We start from the raw sequence: 26,483 nt of genomic DNA on the forward strand, positions 1-26,483 counted from the left end.
TATATAGAGTAAGATGAGTACTACGTGACCTTAAGATGCTGTAAGTGGCGCCCTAAACACGTGCTAGATGCTGTGATCTGTTTCTCCCCTCCGACGCGCTCAAGACCGCCCTGAAGGAACTGCACAGCCTTCACCTAACAAACAAATCTAGTGATGATACATACAGCACTGCTGTCCTGAGCGCTGTAACGAACTCAAAGAAAAAGGTCAAAAAAGACATATACATAATACATCGCGGTGAAAAAATACTTTGTTTAAAAAAATTTGGAATGCTAGAAATGGCCTAGTGTTTCTGTCCATGCGCTTCACCTACTGCGCCTCATCAGCATGAGCTGGACAGAATCACGTCAAAGTCTCCTCGGTAGGAATGTCCTCCTTGGGAGATATCATCTCCACTGCTAGTACGGACTGTAGTGTCCATATCCAAGGGAGGGCGCAAATCCAGGTTTCAGAGCATGGCTCTCTCCACTGTATGTAGTCTATGAGTAGGAGAAGGCTGGTGGGTAGTGTAAGGCAAGGGGGATTGAGGAACAGTCTGATAATGGCTTTCCCATTCAAATCTTGGGTCAATCCTCAGTCTCCTTAACCACGGCCTTTCCATGCCCCCATACCGTTTAATTACTAGTCCTCAAGAGTCTCTTAATAGTGACCTGTAAGACATTTGGGAGAGTGTGTAAATTGTAAACGGAGGACAGCTGGGCTGATGTCACTTGCTACACTTTGAAGATTAATACTTGCTGGGTAATGGAGGCATGGAAAGCAAGTGTAAAGAACTTTGGGACTGGATTGACCTCAATGTTGGCGCGAGTCAAATGTCTCTGCATGCTATGTCACATCCTCATCCTCCGAGCAGTAGTCCTGTGTCCCTGGAAATGCAATGTAAGAGTCATATTAAGGGGGAAGGTAAAAAAAAAAACAGATAGATTTTTACATTTGCTGAATTGAACACGCCCAAATCTCATCATCACTGTGTGGGTTTATTTGCATAACATCGAGCTAATGTTTAAAGAAAGAAGGCGGAGCTATTACTGCAGCGCGCTGCCAGCGCCATGTTCTGAGAGACGCTGCTTTGAAGTGAAACTGAAAGCTACTTTATGCTTTCCTAATTTGTATTTACAACACTGATTTCAGAAAAGTTCGACGCAAATATTAAGAGTGTGTTCAGCGATTTACGGAGATTGATTCCTGAACCTGGGAGGAGAGTAGCCCAGCTGTGCACAAAGGATGGAGTAATTCCAACTCTGCAAAGACGGTCTGGTGCTTACCGCCTGTTAGTACCTATGTTTTCAGACATTTAAAGGATCTGTTGATTATTCAAGACATGTTTTGAGCATTGTGGAGCAGTGCTTGTTGTTTGTCGCTTCTCAGATCACAAATGCAGACATGTAATGTTTACTTAGGTGCGATGCAACTTGACGTAAAAAGTCATTATAGCCACTAATTATGTCCCCAGTGGATGCCACAAATTCCTTGTTTATGAAGGGTTTTACTGTTTTTGGGTCGTCGTAAGCAGTCTTACTGCATCGACATTATGGTAAGGGCTGTAACATTTCCAGTACACGCTTGTGGTATTCGGTCCATCACAGTGGATAGCATCTCCTGCTTTTCAGAACGATGGGTTTTAAATCAACATGTTTCAAAAAGGTTGGAGCATAGAGGAGCCCATTTAAAACATGACTATTCTGTAGTTATATTGTCTACTAAGATGAAAGTGATATTACGAGAGCCTGAAAATGCTGGGAGTATCTCTGGTTATCGCCAGACCCGAGATCAACTGAATGGATCAGAAAACAGTAAAACTCTACTTGACTCTAGTAATTAGGAAAATTAGACTATTTTCAAAAACAGTGGAGTGTTATTTTAAGCCTTTGGTTTTACACAAATGCTTATGCTCAAAGAATAATTCAGTTTTTACGCAAAACAGTGTACTTTTATGCAAACGCTTTTACGCAAACGCATAGCTGACCACATACAGCCTTCTCAATGTATACTCCATTTAGTGCGCATAGACAAACAACATGTAAGATGCGAAAAACTAAAGCTTTAGGGACTTGAGAATGCCTGGCAACCTTTGAGCGATAATAAACAGTAATGCTACTTCAATCACCTTTTCAATCTTCTCATCCAGCATCCTGAAGAACTCCTGCTGGCTCTCTGAAGAGTGGATACTGAGGAACAATGAAGTCTTGGTGAACATCTCTTTGGACACTCTCTCTCTCCATTACTGAATACTAGAGCAGAAACCAAAACACACACTCACCTTATCTTATTACTATTCCCGGTGGCATCTTTATGCCTGCCCTTGTGCAAAATGTGCTCTTTCCTGCAATACATAAAGTGGAAAATGCACGTTTCTACAGGATAGTGTTAAACATTTGTGACTATTTGATTATTTCGACTACGCATCAATCTTTACCAAGTTCTCTTGGTTTCGTGTGTCTGCACGCGCCTCCTCTTCTCCATGCATGTATTTCATCTTTCTCGACTCTTTCAGTTTGTACTCATCTAAACAGAAAGAAAGTAATGCACACGCATAATCACTTGGACACAGAATTCTTAGTTTTACTCAACATAATAACCCGAATTACTGGGCAAATACTTACAGACATTTCTTTATTTATGGACATGTACAGTAATAGTAAGATAGTAAACATGGTACATTTTTATTTTAAATGGATTTTAAGGTTGCTTATTCAACCTCAGAAGAACAAGACTCTGTCATCGCTGTTTTAAGGGCAGTTAAATCCAGGTCACTCCAGAGGGACTGTAGTTAATAACTGAACTCTAATTCACTTCGGATGAAAGCACCTTACACAAATCACCACTTACACTAATAGGACTGTAAAAGCTGATTTGTTATAAACTGTATTCCCACTATGGGACCAAGAGGAGCTTCAAAATTATGTATACACACACAGACATATATACACATATATATATATATATATATATATATATATATATATATATATATATATATATATATATATATATATCATATATATATATATCGCTTTGACCTATATCCGCTTTCCATGCCCTATGTAACATGATCTGCTCTCAGAAAATGATTCTAAAATGCCGATTGGAAAACTACATGCTTAAATTAAATACTCAATTGCTATTTAAAATGTTGCACCCTGTTCACTCAATATATAGGAGGTGGCGAATCGGCATTTTCAATACAAATCCAGCACCGACTTCTGGCTCTCCGTCACATTATCTTACAGCGAAAATTCATGACACACACAGCTGGGACACTGACCGGAGAAGGCGTTCCCATTGCTGTAGGCCTTACCCCGGCCCTCTTTCATCACTGGGTACAGATGACAACTGCTTGGCTGAGGTGCAGCCCATCGCCTCACTCTCTCCTCTCCTTCCTGCATGGCACTCTCACAGCACCTGACCCGGACAGACACAGGCGCGAGTTCTGCAGCATGCATTCGGTGCTCAAACAAAGCAATCTCACATAAACATGCAATAGCGCGGCGGGCGTGGTTGTCTCATGTGGAGCTTAGAGAGTATCTGATAAACGCTGAGCTTCGGTTTCATATCTGGGCGTGTCACATGTACGTTTCTGCTCGTGCTGGAGCAGCTGATATGGATTGGGGTTACTGGGACACCGGTCTGAGCAGCGGATGCTTTTGGACATCAGTCATCTGAGATACACTAGAAATGGTGGGATGAACTGATAAACAGGTTTGAAAAAAAGATTAAAAACAATGTAAACACTGGGTCATATGAGTTATACCTATATTCTGAAAATATGTTTGGGGAAATTAAACAATTCCTATAGATGCCCTGGGCTCTAAACCATTACTAATGCCACTGTGTCTAACTGCAGGTACAGTTAGGTCATATTAACTAAACACTGCTTCTGTGTATCAAAGTTCCTCCTTCTGTTTTCACACAGGCTTCTAAAGCACTTTAATGTCACGTCTAATGGTCTAAAATTAATTTAAATGAGCTTAACCAGAGACTGTGATGCCAAGATGGACCACCGCTATTAAAATGAACAAGAACGAATCCCAAAACCTGCATACAAGCAGTAGCATTTTAGCATCTAGCAAAGTTAGCATTTTTCGATAAGTTTTGGACAAATGGGTTAAAACGAACTTAAAGATATTTTTTGCACTTTGTGTGACATAAAATATGACATAATAAAATAGCAATGCCCTACTTGTGATTTTTTTTTTTTGTAATATGCAGGGGGGGTTTTTTGAGAGTAAGATGTTCATATGATACCATTTATGCCAGAATGAAAAATCTAATTGAAACAAAAGTTTAGCAAGTAGTTTTACGTTTAGTAGATTTACATTTACAAGCAGATTTACATTTTTGACACTCATTCTCAAGTCTTTAAGAGAAAAAACGAAATTACTGTGATGCATTTTTTTTTGCCAAAATATTGAAATCTAGCTAAAGTAAACAAATTATATTTGGGTACAATTACAACTGCGTATGTTCTCATTTCTATTCAAAAGTAAATTATTCACAGTCAAAACGCTTGATCTGAGAAACTCTCGTTAAACCACTATTTCTGGCAATAATTTCAGCCCTGCTTTAACTGAATATTTATGTTCTAGCTTTCTGTTTCATTTGTGAATGCATCCGTTTCAGAATATTTACACCGTATGACTGGTTTTGTGGTTCAGGTTTATTTCAATGAACGGCAAAATTATTTCTAACAATAATTTCTTAACTGATATTTCCTACTGACGCACTACAGCCAAAGATAGAAACAACGGATATAAAATTGATACGTTCTAATAATATTGGCCGCCATGATACGCGTGCTCTTTAATGCTCCATAATTTATCACTGTTGGAAAACCTATTTCTTTAAATAGGTAAATATCAACATCCTGCACAATCATTTGTATGCTATATTTTAGCGTGGTCCAATCTGTCTCGTAAGGGCGACTTTTATAATTGCAGGAAGACGTCACTTCTCGCGCACGGGAATCGTCCAATCAGAGCAGAGACGCAGCATGTCCAGCTGGAGCCTCGCATAAAGGGCCCTTGTGTGGCATCAAAAGAGCTGCGAGCGGTGTCAGCCAATCCAGCGAGGCTGAACTAATCGCTCTCAGAGGTGAGAACCGTTACTCACACACAAACCGCAGCGCTAGGAAACAAGTGACAACTGTTCCCGTCACATAAAGATGCGCCGTGACGCGGGGTCACGGAGGGACGCGTTCGTGCGCGAGACACCGAACCATCAAAAAAAAAAAAAAAAAAGGCCCGAAAGCAAAACGTATTAACAAACAGCCACAAACGACGGCTTTTCTTGCTCGAGTAACACTGGCTCTTGCAGCGAGCGTGCATTGTGGCCTACCAGTGAACGTGCGTGACGATAAACGCCAAAACGCTTCGTAACCAAATAGCAAACGGACGCGCAAGCAGCTGCGCTCCAGTTGCAGATCGTCGAGATCGCGTGCAGCCGCGAGCTGTTACTGATGCGCATTAAATCGCGGGGGATGTGATGTGATTTGTTGGTGATGTTCACCAGGACGGGACAACAACAATGGTCGGACCGCAGAGATACGCTTCGTTCTGAATTAGCGCGGCCGTGAACGCAGAGCGAGGAAAGGGCGTTGATAAACACTTTACGCGGCGGACCTTACCTTCAGTGCGGATGCAGAGTTTAATCGTGCTGTTCGTGATCAGGAAAAGCGTTCAAGCGGGATCAGCTCAACGCAGATCAGCCCACAGACGTGAATAATCGATGCGCCGAACAGAAACGAAACGATCAGCGCGTGCAGTCAGAAGCAGTCGAGAGCAGAGCTATTCAACTGACGACAGAGTTACAGATCGCAAGAGCGTCATTTATTTAAAATAGGTTTTAAACAAGATGTAAAAATATATTGGAGTGACGGATCTTGTGGGGCCGCCCTTTTATTAAAAAATATCTGTTAAACAAATTAGCAAATTTATGAATGGACATTTATTGCTTGGGACTTTTCCCATTACTATAAGTTTTAGTAACCAGCGGCCTATATTTGTTGTCGGAAATCGGAAAATTAAATCATTCTATAAGGCATTATATAAAAATAATTCTTACTTCTAAAAAAGTGAAATCATGAATCGCACATGCGTTTTTAATTTGTTTTTAAACTTACGTTATATCAAATTGTTTGCCAAAAAATGTCATATAACTATGATTGCCCGTAATAATTGAAATCTATCTATCTATCGTGTGTGTGTGTGTGTGTGTGTGTATATATATATATATATATATATATATATATATATATATATATATATATATATATATATATTATTGTGTGTAGAATTAAAGCTAATATTTATGGATTTTAAACAGCTAGTACAGCTTCATATTACAATTTTTAGTCTGTTGTAACTTTAGTCTTGTCTGTTGTAACTTTATAGCGTTGAATAAACTAATCAATAATCGGAACCTTTGGAATGCGAAAGCCGGAAAGAATTTGAGGTAACACACCTCTTCCGGCCAACTCATCTGAACTCTGCTGTCAGTTCAAATGTGTCACTTTCTGCCGTTCGGTCAAACAATCAATCGCTTCGCCTCAAAACAGACCGAAGTTGAAGAGTAAAGAGAACAGGCGAAATGGTGCTGCTGACGATGATTGTTCGCGTCGCCGACAGCCTGCCGCTGGCTGCATCCATGCAAGAAGACGAGCAGGTGCGAACCAACACATCTACTACTACAGCATTTGAGCAAAGTTTAAACGCACGATGTGTTTGAGGGAGCTACTTGCACGTTCTCTGTTACTGCACGGTTGTGATTTGTATAATACGTTTGAGTTTACAGTCGGGGCGAGACTTACAGAAGTACCAGAATCAAGCCAAGCAGCTCTGCAGGAAACTCACCGATCAGAGTCCTGCGCGCTGCACTCTGGAGGCGGGAGCCATGGCCTTCCAGTGAGTACCGACACGGTCCGAGGCTGAATTCAGCTCACGGGACGCACAGCCGTCATTCTAAAATATTTCTAATTCTAACTCTTCTGAGACTTACGTGTGAAGAAGCAGCCAGAAGATCTTTTTTGTTGAGCGTAATATTTGATACAACAGAGTGGAAATACGTAAATCCTGCACCTCAGGTTTTTAGTCCATACAGGGAGATCTGTGACAATTAAGTTATTTGATTTAATAAAAGGTTTGTGCATACGCCTGCTTGAAACTTCAAGACGACGGTATTTTTATATTTGAAAGAAATTTTTACCAAAGAGACTTTAAAATTAATCAAAGCGATAGTAAAAACACACAGATATTACAAGACTTCCGTTTCAAATAAACTTTTTTTTTTTTAAATTTTCTAGTCACCAAAGAATCCTGAAAAACTGGTTTCAACATTCACAATAATCATAAATGTTTTTTGAACAATTAACAGTTTTCAGAAACCTAAAACTCAAAAATATAGAAAAAAATTGCCAACAAAGTAAAATAATTACTGATAGCTTCTGCTAAGCATCTTCTGAGATACACTAGAGTTAATAAGTTTTTAATAAGTCACAAATTTTTTTTACTTTTTCATATTTAATTAACTTCCATGTTTTTTTCTTCACTTTTAACCTAATTCATATTTTAAAAACCAGGTGGAAGTGAGTTATAAATTATGAGCTATAATTTGATCTTTAATCGCTTTCACCCTGACTGAAACGCAATATATAATTATTGGATAAAAAAAAAACTACTATTGTTAATCCTAATTTCTATGAATATGAATTCTGTGGACATTTTTAACAAACGCATACATGCTTCACGATCTCGCCTTGTTTTCCAGCTACGCCATTGAGAAAGGAGTGTGTTACTTGGTCATTTGTGAAGCGGGATTTCCCTAAGAAACTGGCGTCATTATCTGGAGGATCTGGAGGGAGAATTAGCGAACAGTACGGGACAAAAGTCCTTCAGTCTCACGGCCGCATTTCTTTATCGAATTTGGTAAGAAACATCTTATATACAGCCTATCAATGACATTTGAAAGCTCAAATAATATATACACCACCGCTTCAAACGGCTGGGGTCAGTAGGATTTATGCTTTATTAACACTTTTATCCAGCAAGGATGCATTAAATTGATCAGAAGTGAAAAGTAAAAGCTCGCATAATGCTACAAAAGATTTCAATGTCAAAAACGCACAAATGGTTACTTCCTGTTCATCAAGAATAAGAAAGAGCGCTTTTCACAAATGTAAAGCAGCACAATGTTGATGGTGATCAGAAATGTTTCTTGAGCGGCATATCATGTGACACTAAAGAAATTATGCTGGAAAATGTTGCATTAATATGTATAAAAATTTAGCATTTAAAAATGTGCCCCCCACAAATCTTTAAGCAGTAGGGCATAAAACTGCTTTTATTTTTTAAACAAAAAGATTGTCACATGGGTCAAGACAACAGATAACTGAATATAACCTAATAATAATAATAATACATAAGTGAACTTAGTACTACTTTACTAATAAAAAAAAATCAGCAGTTGGTTGCCTACTTATAATCAAACGATTTCCCTTTCGTCTCCAGACACGTACATTCAGAAAACCAAAAAGTCTTACATCGACAGCAGAGCACGAAGAAACCTGGGCAGCATCAATACAGAGTTACACGACGTGCAAAGGATCATGGTCGCCAACATAGAGGAAGTGCTCCAGCGCGAGAGGCGCTATCCGTGAGTGAACTCCCACCGCAGCCGCTTTCACTTTCCTAAGCTCATTTCCGCGGAAAACCTTCCGTCTGTTCTCCCCGCAGCCCTGGATTCCAAAGCTAGCAATCTGTCCAGCCTGTCCAAGAAGTACCGCAGCGACGCCAAGTACCTCAACACCCGCTCCACCTACGCCAAAGTGGCGGCGGGCGCCGTGATCTTCATCACCCTCGCCGCTCACGCGGCGCTTTCTGGTGGCTGTGAATGCGCCTCCAATCCGAGCGGAAACTCTCAGGGCCTCGCCGCAAAAAAACCCCGGTTTAGACGGCAGAGTCTGTCCTGGCCTTAAGACTGTGTCTGTCTGAGACACCGAACGTAGCTGTCCGTGAGGTTTCGCCGAGGTCGCTTTTCTACAGTTGTGCCCTGCTTTATTTAAAACGGAGATAGCGATGCGCGCTTCAGGATGTTCATAACGGAGCTATGCAAAGTATACGCCGCGCTTATACGAAATCGCATCTGTGGCTGGAGGGGAGAGATCAATGCGTCTTTGTTTGGCGCCCACTATGTCAAATGTAACTTCTATTTGTGAATACGTCAAGGTGCTTTTGTAAGAACTAAGTAAATTCAGAGTAAATAAGTGTAACGGCTTATTGTTTTGATACACAGTCACTGAAAAATGGTTCAAGATGGTCATTTTGTCTCACGCGGCATAAATTATATACATGTTATTTGCGGAATCACAAACAAACAGCTGATCTTGACGCCGAGCGTTTCTGGTTGGAATCCAACGCGTTTGGAAATTCAGACGATGAGGTCGAAGTCGTCTCGCTGAAAGGGGGAAAAAAATTGTAACGTTAAATGAGCAATTAGTTCAATAACTGCTTTTAATCATTTCTCAGTAGCAAATATAACTCCGCTGGTGCTTATGATTACACACTTGCACTTAAAATGGCCGTTTCTTCACATTTTAGTGCCAAAAAGACGCAGATTATTAGTAGTGTTTGTATGGGTTGAAAATATTCTGAAATCATTTTGATAAAAGGTTTGCGTGACACCACTGTTTGAAACTTTAAGACGCCAGTAATTTTTATAAAGAAATATTTTTCTCTCAAATAGGACAGATCGAAACTGATCACAAGTAACCGTAAAAACATACAAATGACTTATTTTACAAAAGACTTCTACTCCAAATGAATTATTAAATTTTTTAACCAACAAAGAATGAATGTTTCAAAATCGGCATAATTAGGTAAAAAAAAATATATATATATATATATATATATATATTTTTTTTCTTTCAGAAGCATATATTACAGACTCAAACTTAACTTCTGTACAGTTATGCACAAGGATGATTATTAATATTTAGACATACCTCCTCATTGTAGTTCAGGACATGTTGTTTGATCTTGGATGAATCCACCCATGTGACGAAGTCTTCCATACTCCTTTAAGAGCATTGCACAATAACTTTACGCTTTCAGTTTCCACAGATTCACATCAAAGTTTATTATAAATTTGTTAGTTTTTTTTTCAGCCGGCATCTGGGAAAAAAAAAAGCTACCGAGTGTTGTTAACTCACCTTGTTACGAGAAAAGCGGATCAGTGATAATCTCAGGCCCAACACGAATATCTGTTGCCCAGTCAAGAAATGGTTTCAAACACATTCATTCAAATTTTAAATGGAGATTCATTTTCTTTATGATATTTTCACTTAAAGGACCAGTTCACCCAAATATCGAAACAATGCCCCCGCCATTCCACTGATTCTAGTGAAGCTAGATAAGCATGAACTCATTGCGTGATCATCTCTGTATGTATGAATGAGTGAATGGCTGAGGGTTTTGTTTATTAAACACTAAAACGGGCGCCTCACCTAACTGTTGGCTCATTATACATAAATACATGAACAACTCCATTACATTTATCCATTTTAAAAACTACTGATGAATTAATCGGTTATCGGCAAGTGAGGTACTACCTAACTATCGGTATCAGTAAAATTAGAAGTTCCGTTGCTATAGAAACAGCGTTCTAGGTCTGCGCATGTGCACCGGCTGAGAGAAAAGCTTTTGTATCGCCATTTCAGATTGGCGCCAGATTTCAATTATTAAATTTAATCGTAAGCTTAGTGAACAGTTTGGGAGAATTTGATATATATCTATATAAAGAGCTGCACGCGAGAGAGGCGTTTCAAAGATGGCCGACGAGTGACGGGACTTGTCTTAAAGAGACTTTGGTTAAACCATCCCTTTAAAATTAAGCGAACATCCAGCATATTAATTAATTATATAAGTGATTTATACCGTCATATTAAAAGTTTACACATCACACACACACACACACACACACAATAACGTGTATGACATAAACAGCAGGTAGTGTGTGATGTCTGATGAAGGATACGGCCCTGCTCGATGAAGGTTATGGCAGTCTTCAGGTTCTGGGCCATACGCAACTTCAGCAAGATCGAGGGAAGCCGCCTCCTGCAGAAAGTGACAGCAATAAGGGAAACCAGTACACAAAAAGAACCGCTAACAGAAACAAAACACGAAACCAGTTTCTTTAACCTTAAACTTGAGAACACGGTTGATTAAATCTTACCTGCAGAATGCAGATGCACAGACTTCATTCGCAAGAGAGAGGTTCTGTTTTGTGGGAATCAAACCGACACTGTAACTGCAAAAAAAAACAGAGAAACACACTTCATTTTCAGACACGACTGCAGCTCAAGCGTCCGCAGATCATCCGGAGAATCCCAAACTTACATTTTTTCTAAAAAAAGGGCCGTGCTTTGAGCTCTGAAACCGTCCTTTTCGTCCAAGTCACGTATTTTCTGAGCCAGTTCTCTGATATTTCGACTAAGTTTGTTGTACCTACAGAAAGACCACAAACGTATTAGATCCATAAGTCACGTTTTGGCCGAAGACAGATGCTGTCACCTAACATACGAACGTGTGCGTGTCAGAAAGACTTACATTCTCAAAACAAATACACTAGGTTAGCTTAACGCTTGCTTACTTGGTGTAATCTTCCTCTTCTCGATGTGGTATTTTCTCAACACTTTGATCTCGTGTAAATTGTTGTCAACCTCCCAGTTAATAAAATCAACTTTCTTCAAGAGTTTCTGCTCGTGAAATTTCAATTTACGAACCATTTTGCGAATTGAACCGATTACATTTAACGCAACGCAAGTTGTTATTCTCCAGTTATCACGCACGCGCTAGCCTTCACGCGCGTGGTTTTCATTCTCCGAGTTTTCTGCACGGAAACTCGACACTGACGCCCAGCGGTCAGGAGGAGAACGACAACTTCACATTTTCACCATAATAAAATAAAAGCGTAGCGCATTCTTTTTGTTTTATACAGTCAGATGTTAGTATATTTCTGTAGTAATTAATATTTTAGCTTAATTATTGTTATCAGTAAATTATTTAAATAAACTACCAAAACTAGACCACTCAAACTATGAACAAAAAGGGCAAAAAGCTGGCTAAATATACACTGACAACTAAATTTGAACCTAAAATCTTAATGATCAATTAAAAAAAATAATAATGTTGATGTCCACGTTATTTCTACGTCAACAAATGCAGTATTTAGGCAACAAACAATAACGGAAGTCAAAGACAAGGCACGTTTTATACACAATAAAAATTTAATTATGTAATGACTTACATAAAAACGCATTTTAAAATAATTACAAAGTTCAATTAAAGATGCAATACTAAATAATCATAAGTAAAATCATCACATTAAACAATAAAAATAATAATGTAAATATTATAATAATTAAGTAATTAAGTAATAATTCATAATAATGGATAGACTTCTTTCCCCAAGTAAATTACTTTTCTGCAGTACAAATATTTAAATATTTTAAACAAATATTACATCTTTATACAGACATTATCATGATTATTTATTTATATTGATTGTTTATTTATTTATTGTTTTTGCAAGTTTCGTCCTCCATATTGCATAAACTATTCCAATTATGTTATGTTTTTTTTATTATTATTGTTACTTTGTCTCTTGGGTAAATTTAGTCTTAACTTTTATAACACTCTGATGGTACGCGATCCCAAATAATATTCCCGAGGCTGTCGTAATTCGCGCACTAGTTTAGTTTCAGAAAAACGGACGTAACGGTAGATGTCGCTGTAAGCGAACTCCCACCTTGATTTGAAAAGTTGAGGTGAAACTGACACGACAAAAACATGAGCGTCAATCGTAGCTCCTCTCAGGCCGGCAGCGCGCTTGAGGAAGTGGTCGTTTTCTATCAACTGATCGATATGCTCGAGACGTCGGCCTCGTCTCTAATGGACTCGACGCTCACTAAGCGCTACGCGTCTGAGCTGCTCCACTGACGCCAGGTAGAGTACAAACTTAACTTCTTTGCGCGCTATTTTAAGTATTCGAGCGTTTGCAGATGCTACCGCGTCCGCCGAGCCGCATATGTGACAGCACTCGGACGTCAGGACGCTAAAACGTGCCCTAAGTGCTGTCCAGGCAGGCGGTTCAACGGACATTGAGACGCGCTTCATTCAAACGTCTGTAACCACAAACGTGCCTGTGCAGAAAGCACACTATCTTATTCTTGAAAGGCACGTGACATGATGAAATGTGTTTTTTTTCTCTCAAGTATGTTTAGTTTTAATATCAAACTTTAAGTTGGCATAAGAAAGCTGCAGCAGAAAGTTCGAAAAGTTGAAAAAGTTTTAAGTGTAATCGGTTTCAGTCTGAAATGATATCAGTAGTCACAGAAATATAGATAGATAGATTAGAAATACTGGCTAGACAAGTTTAAATGGTTATAAATAGTGCAATCTTGAGGAGTTCACGTAATTTTGACAGTTGGTTTTCTCAAGCCAGCTTAATAACAGAAAGGAAAATCTATATATTTTTCAATGCAAATTTGAATGAAAGTTTTAGACATTTAGAAATATATCGCACTGTTTACTTTACCTTGAGCAAGTTTTTCTAGTTTTGCATAAACATGCATAAAGATTGATTGGCAGCTAACACCCTCCATTGTCAGAAAATAAATTTGCTATTCGTACGTTTAGTAAAGTCCAGGTTAAACAAAAAGGACGTTGTTATGTGCGTAAGTCAGGGCCGGCCCAAGCCTTTATGGGGCCCCAAGCAGAATTTTTTAAAAATCTTAACACACCCATGAGCAGTTTTGTTCATTGTAGTGATGCATACATCATACTATTGTACGCCTGGCATGTTTTTAATCTTCTGTGATTTTTTTAATTTTATTGTAAGAGTTGCTAAGTTACACACGTGGTTTGCACTTAACATTCATAGTCTTAACGTATACTTAATGCGGTGTACTGAAAAGTAGCCAAACAAACCAGCAGACAATGCATTTACAAAACTTAAATATTAATTAAAAATTTTATGTTTTTATAATAAATATTAAACAGCGGAGAGCATCTGTGAAACAACAACTCTTGATCTATATCTAGCTAATTGAGGCAGGTAGGCTAAGGTAAATAATGTTAAGCTATTATCAATGAAAATTTTTATTACAAAATTATATACCCAGGAAAGGTACTTTTGCGCAGAAGACAAAAAGTTTAATCAAACGAAAATTATATTACATTAAAATATTTTGATGTTTAAATATGAGCTTCGCTAAAACAGATTCTGTCGATAGAGTTCAATGGAAATAATGAAAGCGACCATAATTATCAAATTATGGTTTTATACCACAAAACCCCCCTTGTTGAATCCCCTATACCCCTAAAAACGCACCACGCTTTGGTTGGTGATGAGCCAGAAAAGACCAACTCATAAAAAAAAAAAAAAAAAAAGTCGAATGGAGAGTGATGTGAAAATAATAATTTAATTTGCGCTTTCATCTAATTACCATTGCCCATCGACATAATATATTGTGAATTAAACAAAATGAAATGCAATTTCATGTAGACTACTCTACATGGGGCCCTAAGTAGCCGCTTAGTTCACTTATGCCCTGTCCGGCTCCGGCTTGAGTTCAATAGCAGACTGAGGAGAAACTTCTCACAATCAAAAGCAGATCCTCACTGCACTTTCCGGTTCCAGTGGCATAGCTGCTTCCTTTCTTTATATAAAAGGGACCCTGGACCCCAAAACGGGGTCACGAGGGTCAGTTTGTTTTTGAATAAATAAGCTTTCCACTGATGTATGGTTTGTTGGGACAGGACAGTATTTGGCTGAGCGTAGCCAGAAGTTCAGACTGACAGCTGAAGGTCTGGAGTACATGGTAGTGTTCATTGGCCAAGGCCGGCCCATGAGACCAAACAACAGTCACAGTTTGTTTCGTTGCGTGGAAATGTCAGCACAATGACAGACTGGTTAAAGATTCAACGTAGTGAATTTAAAGGGTTAGTTTACCCAAAAATTTAATTTTCCTGTCTTTTATTCACCTTTGAAGCATCTTGGGTGCAGTCAGCAGATGTGAGAGAAAAGTTTATTTATCGTACAAAAACGTATGGATCCACTAAAGCGGGCCTTTATAATTAATATCCAGCATTTAGTTCATCCTTTTATGTCTCTCTAAAATCCTGTAGAATTCAACCAATCCAACGATAACTGCCCACTGAAGTGCTTCAAGTGTGCCATGTGCATCAGACGTTTAGCCGACGGCCCGCGGGCTTGGCGTCTGAGGCTAGCTCGGATACGGTTTAAAATCTGGAATCTGAGGAAGCAAAAAGAAAAAATCGAAATATTGTTTAGAGTTCTTCATGCTTGCACAAATCTGCATCGTTTTAACCGTAAAAACTCTTTTGATGGAAATTTTGTTGTGTTGTGTCATGTTCATCAAAACAAAACTGATAAAAAGTAAACCCGACTTTATTTGCATGCTAATAGTTAATAGCCTATTAAAAGTGCTTTATTAAAAACATAATCCCCCTTTTTTAACCAGGAAACGACTCACTGAGATTAAAGTGTCCTGGCCAAGATGGATAGCCAAGTTTATGTACATAATTATGACATGCATTACAAGATCGACATGTAACAGGTTGAAAACAATTGCACACTATTTGGTTACTCTCAAGGTTACATAATAAGGGCTTAAAATGATTCTAAAACGCCAAGTCTTGTAGGTTTTACCAAGCTCAGTTCTGACAAAAGGCACGCAGAGACTATAAATTGATTGAGAACGTAATGAATGAGAGTATATTGGAGATACATTAACAATACTAATACTATTAAACTTCTTCGTTTGACTGAATTGCTCACTCTGAATGTTGTCGTCAGCCCCAAACAATAAAACATATCAAGTGTGCAACAATTTACCTCCTCAAAAAATCTAAATACATAAAATGGGGGACAACATCCCATAATATTGTTCATAAGTTGGTAGATACTTGATAAAATGACAGAACTGATAACCACAAGAGTTCAATTAGGTCCATAAAACAAAGATACAGACACATACCAAGCCTCCTGTACTGTTAAAGAAGATCCCTGAAAGGCAGTCAGATTTAAAACCAATCCCGATCAAACAAAACTTCCTGATAATTAAGATTCTAGCAAGGGTCAAGCACAGAGTCATGTACAGACAAGATGACTCGATCCGGACAGGTTGTAGACTGATATTGTGTGCCGTAAGCCATGCTTTAAAGTAGTTAGATTTACATCCAATTCCTGCTCAAACAGAGCCACGCAGATCCAGAACTCCAGTATTCAGGCTCAAAGAAATTTAAGCCAAACCACTGCAGCAAACGCAAACACTGAGACCTTTGAGCGATGCAACAAACTTGGCTCTCGTGGCAAATGTGAAGACCTTCGAGCGATAAATCCGTGACCGATGCCTCCGAGCAACTCGGCCAACATGGACAACGCAACAGAGACAGCAAGATTTAAATACAAGCCCCAATCACATGAAGCTTCACGTTCTTGACCCTCAAATAATTGAGTCAACATGGCAGTAGACAATCACGCATAAACAGAATGGCTTAATCCGAACACAATCACACGCAACTGAAGTGAACTGATACACACCCGTCTGCCCATGGAGCACGAACTGACCACAGTTCACTAAAACACAGCATCTACAACTAAATCACTTCAAATAAAAGATTCTTGGACAGCCTCCCCGGAAGAGATGAAGCTGTTATACCTGCAAAGGGTGGACCTACGTCATATTGAACCCTATTGTTTATGAATGGGTTGTCACTTAAGTTCATATGAGAGTCAAGGCAGGTGAGTGAATACTTTTGGCAATATAGTATATGTACTGCATATTATATATAACATTATAATGCAATATAACACTTTATATTTTCATATCTAGTTAGAATTTTTTTTTTTTTTTACTACTGGCTGGTCAAAATAAATGAAAAGAAACAGCATAGGGTTTTTTTTTTTTCTCCTATTGTATCGAACCGTGACCATGGTACGCACCAAACCATGACGTCGGTGTATCGCGCCACCCCTAATATGTATGTATGTATGTATGTATGTATGTATGTATGTATGTATGTATGTATGTATGTATGTATGTATGTATGTATGTATGTATGTATGTATGTATGTATGTATGTATGTATGTATGTATGTATGTATGTATGTATGTATGTATGTATGGGTTTCTATGGAACAAGCAGTACTGATACTTCTGAATGGTTTGAGGCTGGGATTTAGTGCATTTAAATGTACTCGATGAACACATTCATTGCACGGAGAGCATTCACTCAGTATCGTTATCTAATCTCATTCTTGACCAAGATGGCTTTTAGAGGCTTTCGCATTTGAACTCTTCATATGTATTCCCATTGCATTTTGAGTTGAACTTCGATTTATAAAGTGGGATGTTTTATAATTCATTATAGTCAAAACCGTTACACGCACGTCTTTATAAGCGAGGCTGTGGAGGTGGCAGGGGGCATCTCAATGGACAGGATGTGTTGAGTAGTGCTCCAGCACACACAGAGCAGGACTGTGTGCTTCTCCCCCCTCACCAGAGCCTCAGGGCTGCATAAGGCCGTCTGTGTGCGCTGTACAAGCCACCTCCGGCCAGCCTTCTCAATCACACCCAAACCTTCTGTTTGCCAACTCATGTTTGCATTGATGTAAATCTATTAAATTTAAACTCCCGGCTCCCTTTTTAATGACCTTGAGGCATTTTTCCCTAATCACTGTGTTTTTACCAGCTGTCGGTGTGCAAATAGTTATTTTCCTTTGTGAAAGCAAAACTGCAAAATATAGGATTACAACACCATATCACATCCTCCTTCTATCCGGCTGTGTGTCGGTGGGAGTGGCTCTTGTGGGCCTCTTCGCTCTATATTCAAGTCTGAGGCATGCTTTCTCAGTACCTGCACTGAAAGGATACTGTATCTGCTGAAAAAAAAGACTGTAATCTCTGCGATGACACCGCTGTGATGGTTTTAACTGGGGTGAGTGAGGATCATTGATCTGTGAAAATATCAGTGTGTGTGTGTGTGTATATTGTATTGTAAAGACACGTGGACTCTCGTTTAACGCCATAGTTAATGAATAGCATTAGGTGGCATTTTCTCATGGTGAACGCCACATTTTTATTGTAACATGGCTCACGCTGACAAATGAACAGATACATAATTTTTTGCAGTGTCTTCCTTGAGGTGTTAATAATCAATCAAGGCCATTATCGTTTAGTGATGTATAATGCTCTAATGGTTTGGAGACATGGGAAAACTATTAGAAATGCATTAGTAATGCATTATGGGTTTATACAAAGTAGTGATGTTAACTCTTAACTCTGTATTAATGCGTTTATTTATACACACACACAAATCAAAATTTGACCTATGGTGTGACATAGCAAAAAGGTAAAAAAATAAAATTTATATATATATATATATATATATATTTATATACTGTTTTTTTTTTTTTTTTTTTAAGTTTCTTTTGGGAGAAAAATTAATGCATGTTTACATTTTTATATATATATATATATATATATATATATATATATATATATATATATATATATATATATATATATATATATATATATTATTATATATATATATTATTATTATTTTTTTTTTTATGACTTATTTACATATGTTGTTATTGATGCATACACTGCTGTTCAAAAATGTATAATTTTATTCAGTAACAAGTGACAATGAAAGATGTATAGTGCTACTCTATTTCAAATAAATGCTGTTTGTTTTTCAAATTTCTGTCCATCAAAATATACTTGAAACGTATGACAAAAATCTTAAGCATATATATTAATACAAATTAAAATGGTTTTATTAAGCAGTAATTAGAAATAAATCAAATAAATCCAGCCTTTTGAGCATAAAGACATACAAGACTTTTAATGTTACAAAAATCTAAAAAATATCCTATTGAACCAAACATTAGAACAGTGGGGTGTGTATATGATATATGCAAATGTTTCCATATCCCTCGTCATATAAAAAGGTATCAGGCTTTAATCAACTGTCTTTGATGTCTCTCTCTCTCTCTCTGTTAGACTAAACAGGGAATCTCGTCCCTGTCCCCCGTCTCTGTATCAGCGGAGGTTTCCGGTATTTCCATGTCGTCCACCTCCTCACGACTGAAGTATGTTTCTCTGGGGGTGCTGGTGCTGCAGACCACCTCTCTGGTGCTGACGATGCGTTACTCTCGAACGCTGCAGTCTGACGGGCCGCGCTACCTGGCGTCGTCTGCCGTGGTGTGCGCCGAAGTCCTGAAGATCGCTGTATGCATGCTGCTGGTCTTCAGAGAACACAGTGAGCTTGCACCTCCTCGACAGTCTGTCTGCAGTGCATCTGATCTCTAGATGTTCCTTCTCTTTTGCTTTTCTTATATTTGTGTATCTGTCTCCAGGGTTTGACTGTCTAGTCCTAGTACTGACGCCGTTTTGTCTTTTCTTTTTCCATTGCCGTTACGTCTTTGTGGCTCTACGTTGTGTGCGTTTATCGCATGGTGAAAATGCTATTTTCAAACATAAACCTAATTGTGACTTTGTGTAATGTTTTTTTTACAATTCTGAAGATTTGTCTCTCAATAGGATCTTTTTTTGCTATTCTTAGGTTATGCATCACAAAGTGAACCTTTTTTAAGAAGTTCTGAGTTTGTCTTACACTTTATCCTTTTATTTCTGGCAATTTTGAGTGTATTCTGAGATGTATCTCAAAGTATAGCCTAGACCTTTTGCAGTTCTGAATTTATATATGGAAAATGTAGACTTTTTTTGAGTTTATATCTCACAATCTTCTTATTTTTCACCATTATGAGTTTGTTTCACAATTCAGACTTAAATATCTCATATTCTCAGACCTTTTCCTCTCAATTTGAGCTTTTAAATTACAATTTTGACACTTTTTCTTGCAGTTCTGATTGCTTTTTTTTCCCTCCCTTTTCAGATTTGTTTCTCATGATTTTGAGAATGTATCCGACTATTAAGAACTATGAGACAAATAATGCTGTTTCAGAAGCAAGCCTGATGTTCAGTGTCCTCGAGTGTTTTGTGTTTTGAAGCAGCGCTCTCGTTCTTGTCAGGAGCTCGGAGCTGTAGAGGAGAGCTGTTGTTCCTCACCGTCTAATGCCGTGTGTGCCTCTTAGGTTTCAGTGTCCGTGCACTGAATCGGGTGTTGAAGGAGGAAGTGATCAACAAGCCTCTCCTAACGCTGAAGTTGGCCATTCCTTCAGGTATCTACACCCTGCAGAACAACCTGCTTTATGTGGCTCTGTCAAATCTAGATGCAGCTACGTACCAGGTGAGAAAGCACGACTCCAGAGGACAGGTTTTTTAGGATATTATATACACTGATCTCATGGCATAAACTTACCTTGGTACACTTTTTAGACACGAAATACGTGCCGATGAGTGCATATCACTGCAGTGTCCAAAAGACATGAACACCTTTAATGACAAGTTTACAGTTTTGATTAATGCGTAATCTTTGCACAATGTTTTTGTATGACAACGGAAAATACAGCTTTATTGGATATTCATTTGTATTATAATAAGTGACCGCTCATAGAGTACTAGAACAAAACTCGTCTAAATGCAAACTGGGCACAAATGCGATCGCATCAGCAGCGAACCGTGCCGGAGGTCACGTGAACCGTAGCACAGAGCGGAAGACAGCGTAGACTCCTCTTTAGTAACTTCATCATCTCTGGATAAGAAATAGTCCATTATAACATGGTTTTAGGGCACTCACATCACCATGATTGAGTTCCGCCGTCTCACAGTATTAAAATTGATAAGTAAATACATGAACTTTGTGACGTAGTTTACACAGGACTGATGGGAAATGTGCATTGAAACAATATGTCACGCGGTTTGTTTTGATAGGATAGGTTCATCGTTTTTGTGGTGTTAAGAATAAGCACCTCCGCTGCACGTTCATAAGAGAAAGACGGTCTTTTCGGCTTGCTGCAATAAATTTCTAGTTCTCTAATTTTTGGCAAGATCTTTTCAGAGGTGATCAACAAGATGTTATAGAACACTAATGTAATGAAAACTTTATTTTGACAAAAAAAATCCAAAACATTTCCTTAAAAACGTCCCAAAACGACATACGTGTTTTGCCCATTTGCATCAAACACACACACACACACACATATATACACACACACACACACACATATATATACACACACACACACATACACTTATGTTCTTTCCAGAACTGTTATGCAATGTTATTAATTATTGTTTGGAACACCCCCCATAAACATTTGTATTTACTTGAGATATAAGGCATTTAGTTTCTTTATAATAGGGCCAAACATCAATATATAATAAATTGTCAAATATAATACATTTATAACACTTTTTATTGTAGTCAATATATCTCCGTTTAGCTATAATGACAGCTATGATGACAGTTACTCAGTAAATATTACCTTCGTTAAATTTCTCTTTCTGTCACTCCAGTTCAAATGTTTATTATGTGAATAATATTACGAATGACAAACATTCACATTCTGCAGAAAGCCTTTGACATTTCTACAGAAATCTCCATACTCCATGCAAATATCACTATGAGCTATTATCACAAATTGAAATGTTTTAAAATGGTATTTTGTTCCCGTGATCAAAGCTGAATTTTCAGCATCATTACTTCAGTTCTCGGTGTCACATGATCCTTCAGAAATCATTTACAGTGGACAACAAAAATTCTTGGTATGTGTTTCTTTTTAAGACTTACTTGATTAACTTTCTCATTGATTTTCCAGGTTACATATCAGCTGAAAATTCTCACTACAGCCCTGTTCTCTGTGTCCATGCTGGGCAAAAGGCTTGGTATTTACCAGTGGCTCTCGCTGGTCATTCTGATGACTGGAATTGCACTTGTCCAGGTAAGTAGATGTTCACCCTTAATTAGACTGAATCATTATTTCCTGAAACTGTACAGCTATATTATTTGTTGTATAAAAACCAACCAACCTATATATATGTATATATATATATATATATATGTATATATATATATGTATATGTAACAGTTTATTTTTACTGTTACACATATTAGTTGCTTATTACATGCATATTGCTAGAATATTAGCCATTTAGTAGTGTTAATTAAGCACATATTAATGCCTTATTCTTCTTCCTCTATTCCTACCCAGTACCTGCACAAGACTTGTGCACTGTTTTTTTAAACAGACATCATTTCAGAACTGGTAAAAATGGAGAGAAGAAATTGATAGGCTTAATTTATTTATTAATTTAACTTTTAATTGGCTAAGAAATTTAACAAGTACTAATAATAAGCAGCAAATTAAGATGTTATTGAGGGAAAAGTCATAGTTAATAGTTATCAAGTGTTACCTTTATATTATATATTGTAAAACCATATACTATTTAAAAACAGAAGAATTTATTAAATGTAGATAGTCTAATACTTTTAAATATTTATGTGATCTGTTTTGTCACATACATTTTAATATTATATAATCTAAAACATTCATTGTAAAATATTTAGTTCATTTCAAGTTGTATGCATATAATTATTAAAAAAAAAAAAAAAAAATAAATATATATATATATATATATATATATATATATATATATATATATATATATATATATATATATATATATTTTTTTTTTTTTTTTTTTTTTTTTTGTTTTGTTTCATTGTTAATAATGTTGTGATGAATGTTGATCAATGAAATGAATGTTTTATTCACATTTATATTATTTATTTTACTTAATCAAAACAATTTTCATTTCATCCATTTCTATCATTTACCACTTTTTTCCACTGACCTTCTAGCCCTCTCTTGGGGTGGTTGAAAACTTTTGTGTGCTTTAAATATGACTCCTCCTCTGTTTGTTTAACCTGAACCAACAGTGGCCAACTGAAGTTACCCCGAGCACCAAGCAGGAGGATCTGACGGCCGGCTCTCAGTTGATGGGTCTTCTCGCTGTGCTTGTGGCCTGCTTCTCCAGCGGATTTGCTGGCGTGTATTTCGAAAAGATCCTCAAAGAAAGCAAGCAGAGCGTCTGGATCCGTAACATCCAGCTAGGTCAGCAGAATTTTATTAAAAATGATGAACCTAGGAGAACAGCTCAGCAGCCCATTTCCATTTTTGTCCTTAAAAAGAAACAAAATACGCATTTAGTTTTGGCAGCCGTTGTTTACAAGCTGCTTCTTCGGGTTTCGGGAAATGCGTTCGCTTTTGTGACACAGCTTTGCTTTTTCTCCACACTTGTTCCATCGATCTTCTCAGGTTTATTTGGGCTGGTTTTTGGGCTCGGGGGAGTGTTTGCGTACGACGGAGAGCGAGTGCAGGAGAATGGACTCTTTCAAGGGTACAATGGTTTGACGTGGACTGTGGTGGCTCTCCAGGTACATTTTTTTGGACTTCTTTTTCGTAATCGCACCTAAACGGACCTGCATGTCACGTTGTTGTTTGTGTTAAACGTGCCTCACATACTTTCTGTAGGCTTTGGGTGGGTTAGTCATTGCAGCTGTCATCAAATATGCAGATAACATCCTGAAAGGCTTTGCCACGTCCATCTCAATCATTCTCTCCACCCTCATCTCTTATTTCTTGTTGGAAGATTTTGACCCCACAAGGTAAGACGCTGTCATTTATATTTGGATTTTTCCCAGGAAACCGTGCCATGCGTGACTCTTACTACTGGAAAAAATGTTAAAGATACTGAATACTCGTGTGAATGATCAAACTGCATGCGCAATACAAGCGTATTTGACTTGTGGGATTATATCTGAGGAGTGTGTTTGTGCCGATCCACACTCGAGTGTTTAGTTTGTACTGTTTTACAACACCTTTGTTTGTTAGTTACATTTTTGGTCATTTACATTTGTGTCGTTTTACGTTTGAAATTACGCCAGAAGAACACATTATCATTTCCTTTGAAGAAGCCATCAAACAGTCCCTTTATACCAGGTCTGCCAAAGACACGGAGCTGCCGAAAAACAAACCAAACATTTGTGGGTGCATTCATTATACTGGTTTGATTTATTCATAATCTTTTTTTTTTAAGCTTTTTTTTTAGCTATGCATATATGAGGTAATATAAAACTGAGGCACTCAAGTTAAGTAAAAACATTAAACAAACACATATTTGGACCTTCGTCTTACGTTTTGGTGCTTTGACATGCTACTTTTCCATTGTTGGTAGAGTAAAGATGCATATAAAACAACTCAAGGTTTTTCCAAATCTCAAGAAAAATAGCCAAACATGCAACGCTCCGTGTGAAACAGTCTTTTTAAAATATGCAATGATGCTATTGAAACAAATTGAAAAAAACACACATTGGTGGAGACGGTGAAATGAACACCGTCCTATGAAATATGAAAACTCTGCTAGACATTTATGCATCTTTCATTTTTAAACACAAAAACATATTTTGTGTGAATGGCTCTCAATACACAGAAAGCATTGTCAATTGTTGGTGAATTGACTGTGTTCCCTATTAGTGTTTTTACATTATTTTTCTGTGTATTTGGTGTAATGCAATTTGTTTATGTAGTGTGAGGTTCAATAAACGCATTATTTTCCACATACTGTAAATAGTTGTCTCTCCTCTAAGCCCCCCCCAATCCTGAAACGGGTCGATTTGTACAAAGCTCATCGTGCTAAAAAAGCGAGGTGTGCTCTGATTGGCCAGCTGTCCAGTGTGTTTGTGATTGGCCGAATACCTCAAGCGTGTGGCAAATGTTACACCTCAGATCATAATGTGATGCCGTGTCCGGCGCTATAACACACAAACAATGAAATCCATTGCAAACGAGGTATTCATTGCATCCATTGGAGACGTAATTACTGATTATAATGACTGTTGCGCGTAAACATAACCACAAGAAACCATAAACGACAAGCACTGCTCTACACTGCTCAAAACTTGTGTTCGAATCGTTTTAGAAAGGCACGGTCGAGCCTTAACTTTATTAAAAGTTTTGGGAATTTGCAGCTTTAAGGATCTTATCTAACACTCCAAAGAGAAAGAAAAACTTGAATGGCCCCTTTACGTTCAGAAGTATTTGCTGTTATTCAGTAATCAGTTCAAGTTCTAGCTTATAAATTCCAAACTTACTGTAACAAGGTTGAGATAATGTTGCTCTAATCTGAATATTGTTGGGAACGTCTCCCATTCAGTGGTCACCCAAGGTCTACGACAGCAATGTCCCTGGAAATTTTGGCCTGGGATGCGAAAATATGATTTCTCTGCAGTTCAGCATTACCCTTTTCAAACGAAATTATATATCCTGAGTACAAGTCCTGAAATTTTCTGGCATAAATGGCACCGTTTCCTGGGAATGACCCAGATATTGCACTTTGTAGATGTTGAGGAAAATAAAGCTTTTTATTTTCTTTTGTAGCGTGTTTTTCCTGGGTGCGATGCTGGTTATCGCTGCTACATTTCTCTACGGGTATGAGAGCACACCTGCCGTCAGCTCTAGTAAAGTCTAGAAGACCGGACTCAAGATGATAAACAGTCATCAGGAGATGCTCTACTTCAGCTGAAGTTCAAGGCTAGAGAACCGGTGATGCTGTAAGGATGCTATTAGAAGGTAGCGCAAAAAAACCCCCCAAACATTCAACCGTCCTAAACCTGAGTTATATCATTTCATGAAATCAACAAGCTAACAGTAGTAATGAAACTCAAAAACGTCTTCTGATGCGTTCTGTGGCAGGACTGTTTGTCACACTCACCTGAAGACTTTAAGGACTTCATTTGAAATGTGTTTACATATAATAAGAAACTCTGAAACAGAGCCTCACAGATTCAACATTTTAGACTTTTATATTTATTTTCTGTGCCATACGGGGGCATATCGAGAAGGAGATTGTTTTACTTGAATGTATCCTTCGAGAAACGCAATTTTTCTCGAGGCCAATAAAAAGTGTTTCTCAAATGTCTTCCTGTCAAATTCTGATAATAAAAACAAGTTGAATCTGAAACTGAACCGTTAGGAGTAACGCCTGCATTTTGATTTGGAAAAACGTCGAGAGATCAGACTCATGCGAGATGCTCAGTGCACTTTTATTAGTCCTTGAATGAACAGAATGAACTGTCAGACCTTGTTGCTCTCAGCTGGGGGTTTCAGTGGAAATATATATGTTGCATCACAGTTTGTTTTATGCAAAAATGACTTGCATGCAAGAAGGGAGATGAAAAAATCAGTCCCCCCTCCCCTCTAACTGGGTCTTTCTCGCCCGTAATGCAATGCTATGAAACTTTTCCACAGTAAACTCAGTCTCTTCCGTTGCATAGACTCGTTTTGCAGTGGGAAAGCATGTGAATGTGAAAGAAAGTGGGTTGTAACCATTTAAGCAACATTTTGTATTCCTCATTTCGGCACATCCTGTTCTAGGAAATGTTGAAATCACCGAAACCGTTAATTTTGCTGCTGGTGTTCATGCATTTTCAGAT

At 37.9% G+C, this 26,483-nt stretch overlaps 1 protein-coding gene and 3 pseudogenes across 3 annotated transcripts; 2 read left to right on the top strand and 2 right to left on the bottom strand.

Annotated features, from left to right (window-relative positions):
* Window positions 1-825: 825 nt before the first annotated feature.
* LOC122358763 lies at window positions 826-3,359 on the bottom strand (annotated as a pseudogene).
* A 1,595-nt stretch (window positions 3,360-4,954) lies between these two features.
* LOC122360886 lies at window positions 4,955-8,968 on the top strand (annotated as a pseudogene).
* Window positions 8,969-9,299: 331 nt separating this feature from the next.
* LOC122358715 lies at window positions 9,300-11,895 on the bottom strand (annotated as a pseudogene).
* Window positions 11,896-12,802: 907 nt separating this feature from the next.
* On the top strand, window positions 12,803-26,016 carry LOC122358652 (UDP-N-acetylglucosamine transporter-like). 3 transcript variants are annotated; one of them, XM_043258526.1, is made up of 8 exons: window positions 12,803-12,995; window positions 19,088-19,346; window positions 20,182-20,336; window positions 21,808-21,930; window positions 22,929-23,103; window positions 23,308-23,426; window positions 23,524-23,657; window positions 25,429-26,016. In XM_043258526.1, exons 2-8 carry the CDS (start codon window positions 19,151-19,153, stop codon window positions 25,517-25,519), a joined length of 993 nt encoding a protein of 330 aa, XP_043114461.1. In that variant the 5' UTR covers window positions 12,803-12,995; window positions 19,088-19,150; the 3' UTR covers window positions 25,520-26,016. The 3 variants fall into 3 exon arrangements, 2 of the variants coding, with proteins under 2 accessions (XP_043114461.1, XP_043114458.1); XR_006252635.1 differs by lacking the exon at window positions 12,803-12,995 and adding an exon at window positions 17,226-18,014 and having other exon boundaries at window positions 23,567-23,657; XM_043258523.1 differs by lacking the exon at window positions 12,803-12,995 and adding an exon at window positions 17,230-18,014.
* The last annotated feature ends 467 nt before the right edge of the window (window positions 26,017-26,483 follow it).

Source organism: Puntigrus tetrazona, chromosome 2 (assembly GCF_018831695.1).
Source record: "Puntigrus tetrazona isolate hp1 chromosome 2, ASM1883169v1, whole genome shotgun sequence".
Classification (NCBI taxonomy): Eukaryota; Metazoa; Chordata; class Actinopteri; order Cypriniformes; family Cyprinidae; genus Puntigrus; species Puntigrus tetrazona.

Excerpts from the sequence above, each read along its gene's own strand:
- LOC122358652 (XM_043258523.1), top strand. Across the intron at positions 23,427-23,523 it reads GGACTGTGGTGGCTCTCCAG|GCTTTGGGTGGGTTAGTCAT; the intron begins GTACATTTTTTT and ends TACTTTCTGTAG. Across the intron at positions 23,658-25,428 it reads GAAGATTTTGACCCCACAAG|CGTGTTTTTCCTGGGTGCGA; the intron begins GTAAGACGCTGT and ends TTTCTTTTGTAG.